The 13276-nt window shown below is 37.0% G+C and overlaps 1 protein-coding gene across 2 annotated transcripts in view; it reads left to right on the forward strand.

Moving 5' to 3' along the window:
- Positions 1-13276, forward strand: part of SNX2 (sorting nexin 2) — a 61250-nt gene that overhangs the window by 26720 nt on the left and 21254 nt on the right. For both annotated transcript variants that reach the window (XM_003259887.3, XM_030818284.1), the window contains exons 3-7: positions 575-738; positions 2755-2821; positions 2966-3009; positions 4353-4494; positions 9672-9750. In XM_003259887.3, the coding sequence (XP_003259935.2) occupies positions 575-738; positions 2755-2821; positions 2966-3009; positions 4353-4494; positions 9672-9750 (496 nt within the window). The remainder of the gene's footprint in view (positions 1-574; positions 739-2754; positions 2822-2965; positions 3010-4352; positions 4495-9671; positions 9751-13276) is intronic.

Here is a 13276-nt window from a genome sequence, read left to right on the forward strand (position 1 = left end):
AGATTTTTCAAGTGAGTGGGCATTTTAATTTAAAACCTAAACACCTATTTGTTTTGTGTCATATTTGTGTATCCAACTAATATCCAGTAGTCTTTAGCAATTAATTGCTTTAGATTACTAACTTTGTACCTTTTCCTAACTAGTTTTTAATCCAAGTTAAAATAGTTGTGGGCAGACTTCCGCCATAAAATGTGTTTATATGTATAAAATAATCATAATATTAGTGTAAATAACTTTTTGAAAGGTAAGTTACCACAAGTATGAGATGTTACAAATCCAGACATGAATGTGGAATCATCTACATCACTGCTTTTCTTTCAGCCTTATCCCTACCACTAGTATAATTAAGCTAACTTAATAGGATTCTTTCTAAAACCAACGAAGTTACAGTTGGTTTTAAAGTTGTGATAAATAAGGATGCATAAAATTCCTTTGTGACAATTATTTTTAAATGACATTATTTTTATATTTGTGGGTAATATAAAAATATTTTTTATAATCCGTTAACTGCTATGTAGAATATTGGGGGTTTGCTTGCCAGTGTTCTTAACTAACTTGTTTAATCTGTGTCTAGAAGCCACAGAAGAAGTTTCTTTGGACAGCCCTGAAAGGGAACCTATCCTATCCTCGGAACCTTCTCCTGCAGTCACACCTGTAACTCCTACTACACTCATTGCTCCTAGAATTGAATCAAAGAGTATGTCTGCTCCCATGATCTTTGATAGATCCAGGGAAGAGGTACAGGAAAATGTATTCTAAATTAATATGTAAATATATACCTTTTTTCCCCACCCAACATCACTCTGCTGTTAGTCATTTCTAATCAAAGCCTTTCCGACATTTTGGGAAAAGAATATTGGACCAAATAAGTTATGGGATCTGGCATCTATCTTCCCCCACTCTACCCAGTGACCTGGGCATATCATTTACCTTGTTAAGTGAAGGAGTTTGTCATTTCTGATTTTATGATAACAGTGTGTGTTTCCTAGGGTTTCTCTGTTGGTCAGATGATATATAAAAGTGCTTTGAAAACTGTTAATCACAATAAAGTGATATTTTGAGTAAATTTATTTGATAAAATTTGTAATAAATACTGTTAATACTTAAAGGTTGATATTGAAAAAGAAGGGATGATGGATATCAGTTAAAGGTACATTCTCATGATTTGGCGGTAATTTCTGACAAGGTGAATTTGGAAAAGAAAAATTATACGGAGGTTATTTTAATGGCAAAATTATATATTTAAAAGTCATTCATGGAAATATATCTTTAAAACGACCATGATTAAGTAACAACCACATACAAAAATATGAACAATCTCGCGAACATAATATTAAGGGAAATAAGTAAGACATAAAAGAATACTTACGTAATTCTAATATATGAACTTTAAAAACAGGTAAAACTAAGGTACAGTGTTAGATGTCAGGGTAGTGGTTATGTTGGCAGGTAAATAATGGGTTGTAACTGGAGGGGAAGCATAAGAGGGCCTCCTGAGCTGTACTGATGATGCTTATTTCTGATTTAGGTTCTGGTTACAAACGTGTTCACTTTGTGAAGGTTTATTGAACTGTACACTTAAAATTTATACACTTTTTATGTAATGATTTTTAAAAGTTTTACTTTAAAAATATCTGTACAAGAAGACAACCTTGAAATAAAACAATTATTGTTTGAAACACTTTTCATTTAGATAGTGTTAGACTATTAATAATTGCCTTGAAAAATTTGCAAAGTTGAATAATCTCTGAACTTTGTGCTTGGGAATAACAAAGCTTTCCTGCAGAGCTGATGTTTGGATTGCTTATTTTTAATGGCATTTGCAAGGGCTTCTCTGAAGTCTCGACATAGGGTTGTCGTTTTTCCCACTTACTGCTTTTTCACTGAGGTTTATAGTGCCTTCCTTCGCCTCCAGAAGAACATGTGTTTATTAGATAATTAGAGAAATCTTGATACTAAAGTTGCTTTTCAGTATAATCACTTCTGCTGGGATGTAAGGTTCTACTGGTAAAAGTAATGACTACCTACCTCCTTGGTATTAAAGGGTAGAGATAGAACTTTGAAAAATGCTAGTATTAAAGTTAATTAAGGAGGTAATTTTTTAATAATCTGAATCTGAAGATTTAGTATATAGAACAAAAAATTTCACAATATTTGTACAAAAAGACTAAAACATTTTTTCTGCATCTGATGAATTAACATGAGATTTTGGGCTGGGCGCAGTGGTTCACGCCAGTAATCCCAGCACTTTGGGAGGCCGAGGTGGGCAGATCACCTGAGGTCAGGAGTTCAAAACCAGCCTGGCCAACATGGTGAAACCCCGTCTCTACTAAAAATACAAAAATCACCCGGGTGTGGTGGCAGACACTTGTAATCCCAGCTACTTGAGAGGCCGAGGCATGAGAATTGCTTGAACCCAGGAGATGGAGGTTGCAGTGAGCTGAGATTGAGCCACTGCACTCCTGCCTGGGCAACAGAACAAGACTCTGTCTTTTAAAAAAAAAAAAAATTGTTACTTCTCCAAATGGTCTTTTTCGTGCGTGTGTGTGTGTGTGTGTGTGTGTGTGTATTTTATTTATAAAGCCAGGAAATGTGAAAGTTTTTATTGTTTTTCAAAAATGAAGTATGAAGTGCTGGGTAGCTAAATTATTTGTGTGACAGTGACTCTTACAGAAAATAGATGACAAAAATTAGTGTCATGACAATAATTTAAATTATAATTTTTAATGCCGAAAAATAAATTATACTTTCTAGATTGAAGAAGAAGCAAATGGAGATATTTTTGACATAGAAATTGGTGTATCAGATCCAGAAAAAGTTGGTGAGTCAATACTTATTATATTTTGTATTTGCTTTTTATTAGTTTGTTGGTTTTGTATTGTTTTTCTTCATACATCAGTATAGTATTAAATGAGTTTTTTTTTTATGCACGTGATTTTAATAGTAGTATTTGACTTTTTTGTAGGTGATGGCATGAATGCCTATATGGCATATAGAGTAACAACAAAGGTAAAGTTTTTGTGCTTTTAAAAAAACTATGGAGCCCTCATTATGTGTAGTATGAGGATATGGCTATGATTAAGGTAGAAGTGATCCCTGTCTTTATAAAGGTTACCACCTAATAAAGATTGCCAAAAAGTAGGTACAATGAGTTGTGAGTGGTTTGATATGTAGTGTTCAGTGAGAGTATGCAGAATGGGACCTGGTTTAGACCTCTGGATGCCTAAGCCAAGACATAGGTGAGGGAAATGATGGGGAGGAGGGGGAAAGAAGAAGAATGCTTGTTCCAGGTGAGGAATTTGCTTGTGCAAAAGCCAAAAGTCAAGCAAGCATTGTGCTTTCTAGAATCTCCAAGAAGTGATGCATGATTGAATTGTTCGGCAGTAAGCCTTTGTGTATTATGAGCAGCCACATTTTAAGGAGTTTGGCTTCATCCTAAGTATAATGGAGAGCCATTAAAGAAGTTCAAAGAAGAGTGTGGCACAATTAGGTTTTTGTTTTAGAAATATTTCTTTGGCCTCAGTATGAATTGGGAGGGTCAAAGTAGAGGTCAGGATTTCCAGTTAAAGGGACACTGCACTGATTAAAGGATTGTGTGCCTTTAAATCTTAAAAGAGCGTGTCTGTCACAGCAATTCTAGCTGTGAGCAGTAATACTTTATACCAAGAAAATGGTTCTGGAGATGAGCAAAATAAGTGGCTTCTTGAGTTATGTGGGTGGTAGAATTGACAGGACTTGGATGTAATGGGTGAGGGAGGAGAAGGATGCCTAGATTATTGACTAGAGGGACTTTGCAGCTGTGAGAGTGATCTGTGGAGAAAGGCAACACGGGCAGGAACACAGTGAGGATGAGGATGACAGTTGTTAGTTCATTGGATAAATATTCATTAAACACCTACCATGGTGTCAAGTTTTGTTGCAAGCAGTGGGGTATAGTAGTAAACAAAAAGACAAGGGTGGCATCTTATAGAACTTATGTTCCAGCAGGGGGAAATAGGGTAAGTTTGAAGTGCCAGTAAGATTTTAAGTGGAGGAGTATTTGGATATATTGGACTGAAGCCTTGAAAGATATCTGGGCCAGATGTAAAGATGTAAGAATTATTAGCATAAATAGAGTGAATAAGATAGTTAAGATAGAATAGTGCAAACACTTTTTTGTCCTATTAAGATTCTGTAAAATACATCTATGGTTTAGGTTTTTTTTAGTTAGAAACCTGTATACCACATTAGTTAGATACTCTGCATTCTTTTGCAAAGTAGATGTATGTATGTGTTCACAATTATGTGTGACATTAACTTGTGGAATAATTGCTTGCTATTCAAAATTTGAAATACCTCTTCTTCACTTGTAGACATCTCTTTCCATGTTCAGTAAGAGTGAATTTTCAGTGAAAAGAAGATTCAGCGACTTTCTTGGTTTGCACAGCAAATTAGCAAGCAAGTATTTACATGTTGGTTATATTGTGCCACCGGCTCCAGAAAAGAGTATAGTAGGTAGGCACAAATTTTTCAAAAATTGATTTTTGTTACTGTTACTAGTTCAGTTTTAACTGTATAGATCTGTGGATTTCTTAATCATTCACTGTCAACATTTTATAATGTGTAGAGATAACTGAATTTAAATATTTCATTCTAATCATGCATGGATTGAAGAATGTATTAGTAATAGTTTTATTTTCTAACACTTGAGGATTTTTGTTTATGTAATACAGTAATGTTAAATATTGGGTTGAGACTGTGTGTGGTGGCTCACACCTGTAATTCCAGCACTTAGGGAGGCCAAGGTAGGAAGATCACTTGAGGTTAGGAGTTCGAGACCAGCCTGGCCAACATGGTGAAACCCGTCTCTAGTAAAATACAAAAATTAGCCAGGCATGGTGGCACGTGCCGGTAATTCCAGCTACTTGGTGGGCTGAGGCAGGAGAATCACTTGAACTCGGAAGGCGGAGGTTGCAGCGAGCTGAGATCACGCCTGGGCAACAGAGTGAGACTCCGTCTCAAAAAAAAGAAAAAATTGGGTTGAAATTTACCAAGTTAAAAGCAGTTAGAAGCCCTAATCTTTTAGGGTCATTAGATTACCATTTTACTGAGCCACAATCAGAGAATACTTAATATTATTAATATGTTAACATTTTTCTAAGGGATGGAAATGTTACACCCTCAGTAGCCTTGGCTCATATAAGAGCTATTTAAATTCATCTTAGGTCATTTCGTACCTCAGTTTTTTTTTTTTTGAGACGGAGTTTCGCTTTTGTTGCCCAGGCTGGAGTGCAATGGCGCGATCGCGGCACACCGCAACCTCCGCCTCCCGGGTTCAAGCGATTTTCCCGTTGCAGCCTCCCGAGTAGCTGGGATTACAGGCGTGCGCCACCACGCCTGGGTAATTTTGTATTTTTAGGAGAGACGGGGTTTCTCCATGTTGGTCAGGCTGGTCTCAAACTCCCGACCTCAGGTGATCCGCCTGCCTCGGCCTCCCAAAGTGCTGGGATTAGAGGCGTGAGCCACCGCGCCTGGCTTCGTACCTCAATTTAAAGTTTAAAAACATTTCTACTTTTTTTTTTTTTTTTTTGAGATGGAGTCTCACTCTATCATCCAGGCTGGAGTGCAGTGGTGCGATCTTGGCTCACTGCAACCTCCGCCTCCTGGGTTCAAGTGATTCCCCTGCCCCAGCCTCCCGAGTAGCTGGGACTGCAGGCACACACCACCACGCCTGGCTAATGCTTTTTGTATCTTTAGTATAGATGGGGTTTCACCATATTGGCCTGTCTGGTCTTGATCTCCTGACCTTGTGATCCGCCTGCCTTGGCCTCCCAAAGTGCTGGGATTACAGACGTGAGCCACTGTGCCCGGCCACATTTGTATTTCTGTAAGCAATAAAGACTTAGTTAAGAAACTGCAGAAAATTACAAAAGAGGAGGAAACCTCCATAGGCCTACCATTAAAAGACAATCTGTCATCTCAAAATTTTGTAGTATTTTATTCAATGCTTTTTCAGTCATAGGTTTTTATTTACCTTTTTCTTTTTTTTCCTTAAAAGTAATTATCTTCTCTGTATTGTTCACAGTTTTAGTATATGTGCTGCTGAAGTGAGCACTACCATTACTTTTCTTTATACTTAGATTAATCTGAAAGTTTTTTTTTTTTTTTTTGAGACGGAGTCTCACTTTGCTGTCCAGGCTGGAGTGCAGTGGTGTGATCTCGGCTCCATCATGGTGGCTCACGCCTGTAATCTCAGCACTTTGGGAGACCGAGACGGGCAGATCACCTGAGGTCAGGAATTCGAGACCAGCCTGGCCAACATAGTGAAACCCTGTCTCTACAAAAATACAAAAATTAGCCGGGCATGGTGGCTCCTGCCTGTAATCCCAGCTACTTGGGAGGCTGAGATGGGAGAATTGCTTGAACTGGGGAGGCAGAGGTTGCAGTGAGCCAAGATTGTGCCATTGCACTCCAGGCTGGGCAGGAGAGCGAGACTCCATCTCCAAAAAAAAAAAAAAAAAAAAAAAAATTTTGCTGATTTTTTTTTTTCCCCCAAGCTGGTCTCAAACTCCTGGCCCCAAGCAGTCCTCCCGTCTGGCCTCCCAAAGTGGTGGGATTACAGACTGGAGCCACCATGCTCAGCCAAATTTTGCTGATTTTTAAATTATTGTTTTTACTTTTTTAAACGTTAGGTTTATAAAGCAATGTTATTAGTGCCTGTTAGTTTCAAAACCTAATGTATTTTGATGAATTCGTTATATTCTTTCTTTTTTTTAATTCAAAAATTGAGTTTAGTGGTTAACTTTTTGGTCTTTCAAGACCCCTTTGTAGGGATGGTTCAATCCAAAGTGTTGAAATCTATAGGGATGGTTCAATCCAAAGTGTTGAAATTACAGGCATGAGTCACCACACCCAACTGAAATACATTTAACGTGGATTAAATTGCTTAAAACTTTTTTGCTTTTTCTTGAGATGGAGTCTTGCTCTGTCACCCAGGCTGGAGTGCAGTGGTGCTATCTTGGCTCACTGCAAGCTCTGTCTCTGGGGTTCATGCTATTCTCCTGCCTCAGCCTCCTGAGTAGCTGGGACTACAGGCGCCCGCCACCACGCCCAGCTAATTTTTTGTATTTTTAGTAGAGATGGAGTTTCGCCATGTTAGCCAGGATGGTCTCTATCTCCTGACCTCGTGATTCGCCCGTCTCGGCCTCCCAAAATGCTGGGATTACAGGCATGAGCCACCGCGCCTGGCCTGTTTAAAACATATACACACACACACACACACACACACACACACACACACACCCCATCATTCCAAAAAGGATTTCAGGCAACTACATGTAATACAGTTTATATAGAGAGAAGTTATCAGGAAAAAAATAAATGTAGTCAAATAGTAATATGAAGCCGAGCAAAACAATTTCTTCAAAGTATGATGAAGTCTTGAATAATTATTAAAGGTGAGTGACAAATTGATCTTTGAACTTCTAATTACATAGCTGGTGGTTTTCAAGTAACTTACACTTATAGCAGGGAGCGTGGAAAAAGAGTCATAACTTCTCCTCTTTGCTGGGAAGCTTTATAACTGCCACCGAAGGGAGAAGAGTCTTCATTAGCACATAACTTACTACTTTGGTAGGACCTTAGTTGACCTAAGAACACTATTCCATTTAAACTATTAGAACAACAAAGTTGAAAAGTATTAAAAGTTAACTAGTTATGGTAGGTTGTTTGGGGTTTTATTTATTTATTTATTTATTTATTTATTGGTCACAATGTCCCTTAACTATTACCTCTAAAAAGTAGAATGGATAGGTCTTTAACTTCAGTGAAGAACTACCCAGTGGTGAGATTTTTTTTCAGGGAAATTAGAGTTTGTGAAACAATTCACATCCCAATTCTGGTAGTTCAGTCAGAGGTAGTTTTAGGTGTCTTAAGATTTCCTTTTCGGCCGGGTGCGGTGGCTCACGCTTGTAATCCCAGCACGTTGGGAGGCCGAGGCGGGCGGATCATGAGGTCAAGAGATCGAGACCACGGTGAAACCCCATCTCTACTAAAAATACAAAAAAAATTAGCCGGGCGTGGTGGCGGGCTCCTGTAGCCCCAGCTACTCGGAGAGGCTGAGGCAGGAGAATGGCATGAACCCGAGAGGCGGAGCTTGCAGTGAGCCGAGATGGCGCCACTGCACTCCAGCCTGGGCGACAGAGCGAGACTCCGTCTCAAAAAAAAAAAAAAAAAAGTTTTCTTTTTCAAGCCATTGTATTCCATTGGAATTTTAAACAAAACATTAATAGGTGATTAATAAGTTAATTAATGTGCCAAAGTGAAGATGTACCAAACTGAAGAATTGTGTGGTTTTACATAATCCATTTTTAAAAGGCTTTATTGGAATATAATTTACATACCATATAATTCATCCATTTAAAGTGTCTAGGTCGGGTGCCTGTAATCCTAGCACTTTGGGAGGCTGAGGCAGTTGGATTGCTTGAGCTCAGAGGTTTGAGACCAGCCTGGGCAACACAGCAAAATCTTGTCTCTACAAAAAATTAGCTGGGTGTGGTGGTGCGTGCTGGTGGTCCCAGCTCCTCAGGATTGCTTGAGCCTGGGATATAGGGGCTGCAGTGAACCGTGATCATGCCACTGCACTCCAGTCTAGGTGACAGAGTGAGACCGTGTTTCGAAAAAGAAAAAAAAAAAAGGGTATCCAATTCCCTGGCTTTTAATATGTTAAGAGTTGTGCATACATTACCACAGTCAATTTTAGAATATTTTTATTACCCCAAAATGGAATCTGGGATCCCTTAGCCATCATCCCCTAATGTCCTCATTCTCCCCAGCCCTAGGCAGTCACTAATTTACTTTCTTTCTCTAAGTATTTGCCTATTCTGGACATTTCAGGTAAAGAGGATCATGCAGTAGATGATTTTTTGTGTGTGACAAATTCCTTCCACTTAGCATCATATTTTCAAGGTTCTTTCATGTTGTGGCATATATCAATACGTTGTTTCCACAGAATACATTTTTGAAAGGAAAAAGAACAGGAGAATAAAAGAGAAAAATCTGCAGTCTGAAATTAAATTGTCCATACAGAAATAATTAACATGACTTATTTTTTAAATCTGAAGTTATAAATGACTCTGTGAAAGAGCTTTTTCTTTCAACCATTGTAAAACCAGCTATGATAAGTAAATAAGAACATGCTCTTAGAATCTGCAGGAGGGGAAACATAACAAATTCATGGATTACATTTACTTTTATTTTTGTCATCTCTAAGTAAAGAATTTTAATTATTGCTCATGAGAAATGAAAATGTTAATTGAGCTTAAATTTATTGATTTGAAATTCCATTATGTATATTGGGTTAGAAACACATTTTAATTTACCAGGAGTATAAAATACAACAGATAAAGGATCTTTTTGATGTAAGCTTTTCTGTAAACAAAAGCAGTATGGGTCAGAAAACTATAAACATTTTATCTGTTCTCTCATGTTCTAAGTATTTACCAAGTAAAGATGTTAACGTATCATGAGATTTAATTCCTCAAAACGTTTTTGCTTTTTAGATAAGATACCAGTTACAAGTTTAGGGCTGTTAAGTTCAAATTTTGAGTGTATTTTAAATTATGAAGAAATGATTATAAAAGACTTTCACAGCAATATAAAGTCATCATAAATCTCATTCAACTTCTTCAAAGGGATGACCAAGGTCAAAGTGGGTAAAGAAGACTCATCATCTACTGAGTTTGTAGAAAAACGGAGAGCAGCTCTTGAAAGGTAATTCTAGACAGCTGTATTTTATTACTCTCATGTTTGTACTTTAATATAAATGTAATTCCATTATATGGCACAACTGTGTTTTAATGACTAAATTTTTTCCAAAGTACCACTTGATGGCTCTTAAGGTTGCTTTAAACTTTTTTAAGAAAATTACTTCTTTCAACAAAATACTGTATAATTGTTCTGTATAATTTTTATTAATCCTCATCAGTAGTCTAACAAAATAACACCTGTTTTTCTATTATATGCTACAAGCAGAAGCATATAATAGAAAACATATAAAGACATGAGTTAGCTGGGGATAGAACTGTATCATAGGTAGTCGCCAAGAGTTACTAAGAAACTGCTAAACTTGGAAAACATGGAAGTTGTGAATGGGGGGAAAAACATAAAAATTTTTGGATGAAAATAATCCCAATTTGGTCTTATTTAGGTTTCTAGGAAGTTATACCACATTCATATACTGTATTGGATAGTATAGCTAATTATAGTTCATCTAAATTAATTTTTCTGATGAGTTTTTACTTAGAACATTATTAAATACAGTGAGAAGTACAGTTTGTGCCCCCCTTGTTTTTGTATAATTGATTTTTACATGAATGTACAAAAGTATTAGTCTTTGCTTGAGTTGACTGTATACAGTTGGCCCTCCATATCTGTGGGTGCCTTATTTGTGGATTCAACTAACCATGGATGGAAAATATTTGAAAAAAATTATTACATCTATACTAAACCGGTACAGACATTTTTGGTCATTATTGTCTAAACAATACAGCTTAACAACTGTTTTCATAGTATTTCCATTATATTAGGTATTATAAGTCTAGAGATGACTTAAAGTATATGAGAGGCTGTCCATAGGTTATTATGAAAACACTATGCCATTTTCTGTCAGGGATTTGAACATTTGCAGATTTTTGTATCCGTAGGATGTCCTGGAACCAGTCCCCCACTGATACTGAGGGACAGCTATACTTAAAGACTAATATATATGCTCTGTTTTCCTTTAGAGTACTTGACTCTACGCATTTCCTATAGCTTTGAAGACTTGTCTTCATTGAAGCAGACTAAAAGGGGGACGGATGGGAGGATGGGAATAACCCCACTTCCATCATCTTAGAATTATTCCTTCCTTGCTGTGCTGACAAAGTGAGAAAACAAATACAAATTATCTTAAAGCCCAGCATTTAAGACACAAGTTGGTAATTACCTAGGCTTGAAACTTTCTATTTCATTGGTTTTTTTGTTTGCTTGCTCTTTATTTTTCTCTGGCTTAAAATCAGCGGTTAGGGTAAATAGGACAGGTCTTGGGGGTAGTATCTATTTCTCTAGGTTGCAAATTGTTTTTTAAAACTATTTCAAGGCAACTTGTTTCTAGTTTTCAGTAGTAAGTTGTTTAAATTTTAAGAAAAATGGCACAGTGAAGTTAGATTTGAACAATTTACATTAAGAAAAGCTAAGGAATATGTAGTTTAAAATCTTAGAGAAGGCTTAAAATTGGGATTATGTCTGTGAGAATCAGCAGTTACCCAGAAAATGGATTTAAATTGCATCAAGAGAAGTTTAGTTTAGGCATTTGAATCGATTCTATTGTAGGAGAGGTCATAGACTGAATATTTTTAAGAATAAAGGTAGATAATGGTCTGCCTTGATTTCACTTAGTCTTTCCTGAAAATGTAACCATGACCCTTTGAGAGACCTTTCAAGTCTTATTTTCCTATGAGTAAATTTGAAGTATTTCAGATGGCATGCTTGATAAGGAACTTAATGAAGATTTATTGTACCAAGGACATATAATTTGATTCTACCTTTACCTTTCTTCCAACTTGACTGCATTGGATAGTACTTACCATACCTTCATGTACTATGAAATGTTGAGGAGAGTTTTAAGGGATATTGAAACTTGACCCTGTTTGTATAAAGACACTTTCTTTACTGATAAATGCTACTTGTTAAATGCTACCATAGTGGAATTTGCAATAGTGAAAAAAAGAAAGAAGCAGTATAGTATGAGGGAAAAGTTCATTTTCAATTAGAAAAAAATCACTGAAGAAAGTATAGGCATAAAGGTATAGAAGCAAAGGAACTGGAATGGTTTCTTTTAATCTAATTTTAATTCTTCTGTCCAAGCTAATTTTCCTGTACACATTTTTTTTTCAGTCTGTACAGGATTTTAAAACTGCATTTTTCTTGCCCTTTCATATAGCCAGCTTTTCTAAAGTGATTTTTCTGTGGTATTTCTTAAACTTTAAACATCAAACAGGTACATCTGTGGGATACCCAACCCAGTTGGATCTGGTGGGTTAGGGAAGCATTTTTCTTTGTATTATTTTATGTAATAGTATGATATTTACGTATTTGTTCAAACTTAGATAATCCAGATGACTACCTTGAATGAAAGGATAAATATCTGGTATTAAAGGTTAGGAAGCGAAAAGGAGTGGTTAAATACCCAAGTATTCCCCTGTGCCACACTCAGTAAAGTAAGCAGAGACTACTTCTATTAAGAGTAGCCCTAACATCACTTGTTTGGTTTTCTTGAGAGTGCTTCAAATCTTTAGATCATATTGAGTGTATTTTATAGGTAAGGATACACATCTGTAAATATAAAATGAGAAATTTAGAGCATAATAATAAGTGTATAAGATTTATAATTCCTTTTCAGTTGAAACCTGTACTAATACTACACACTTTCTGTGTAACCTTACGTAAATTACTTACATGCATTCGTCTTTAAAGTGTAAGTGTGAGGCTGGGCGCGGTGGCTCACACCTGTAATCCCAGCACTTTGGGAGGCTGAGGTGGGTGGATCACGAGGTCAAGAGATCAAGACCATCCTGGCCAACATGGTGAAACCCTGTCTCTACTAAAAATACAAAAAATTGGCTGGGTGTGGTGGCGTGTGCCTATAGTCCCAGCTACTTGGGAGGCTGAGGCAGGAGGCTTGAACCTGGGAGGCAGAGGTTGCAGTGAGCCAAGATCGTGCCACTGCGTTCCAGCCTGTCAACAGAGTGAGACTCCGTCTCTAAATAAATAAAAAATAAATAATAAATAAATAAATAAAATGTAGTGTGTCAGGATTGTGTTCATTTCAAGCATCTAAAAATCCAACTGGCCTAAACAGTTAATGTAGATTAATCCACTCTTTCAAATCAAAGAGTTTGGAGTAAGCAGCTGTTCAGGATTATCTAATTCATCAGAAAATTCTGTTGCTTCTTTCTGATGTCTGATAATACAACCTTTTCTCACCAGTCTACTGACTTTGAGTCCAAAGGTGTTAATTAACTGCATAGCCTCCTAATTGGTGTCCCTGATTCCATTCTTGGCACTTCTACTTTAATATAGAACTTTACAGTAGTCATTCTAAAATATGAATCAGATCATTTCAACCCCTCCCCACGCTGGCCCCATGCCCCCATTTTACTCAATAAAAGCCAGAGTCCTTTTAATGGACTGCAAGACTCTATATGACCTGCATGCCTCACTGTGTTACCCATTTGATCTCATATCCTCTGTGATCACT

Source organism: Nomascus leucogenys, chromosome 2 (assembly GCF_006542625.1).
Source record: "Nomascus leucogenys isolate Asia chromosome 2, Asia_NLE_v1, whole genome shotgun sequence".
NCBI lineage: Eukaryota > Metazoa > Chordata > Mammalia > Primates > Hylobatidae > Nomascus > Nomascus leucogenys.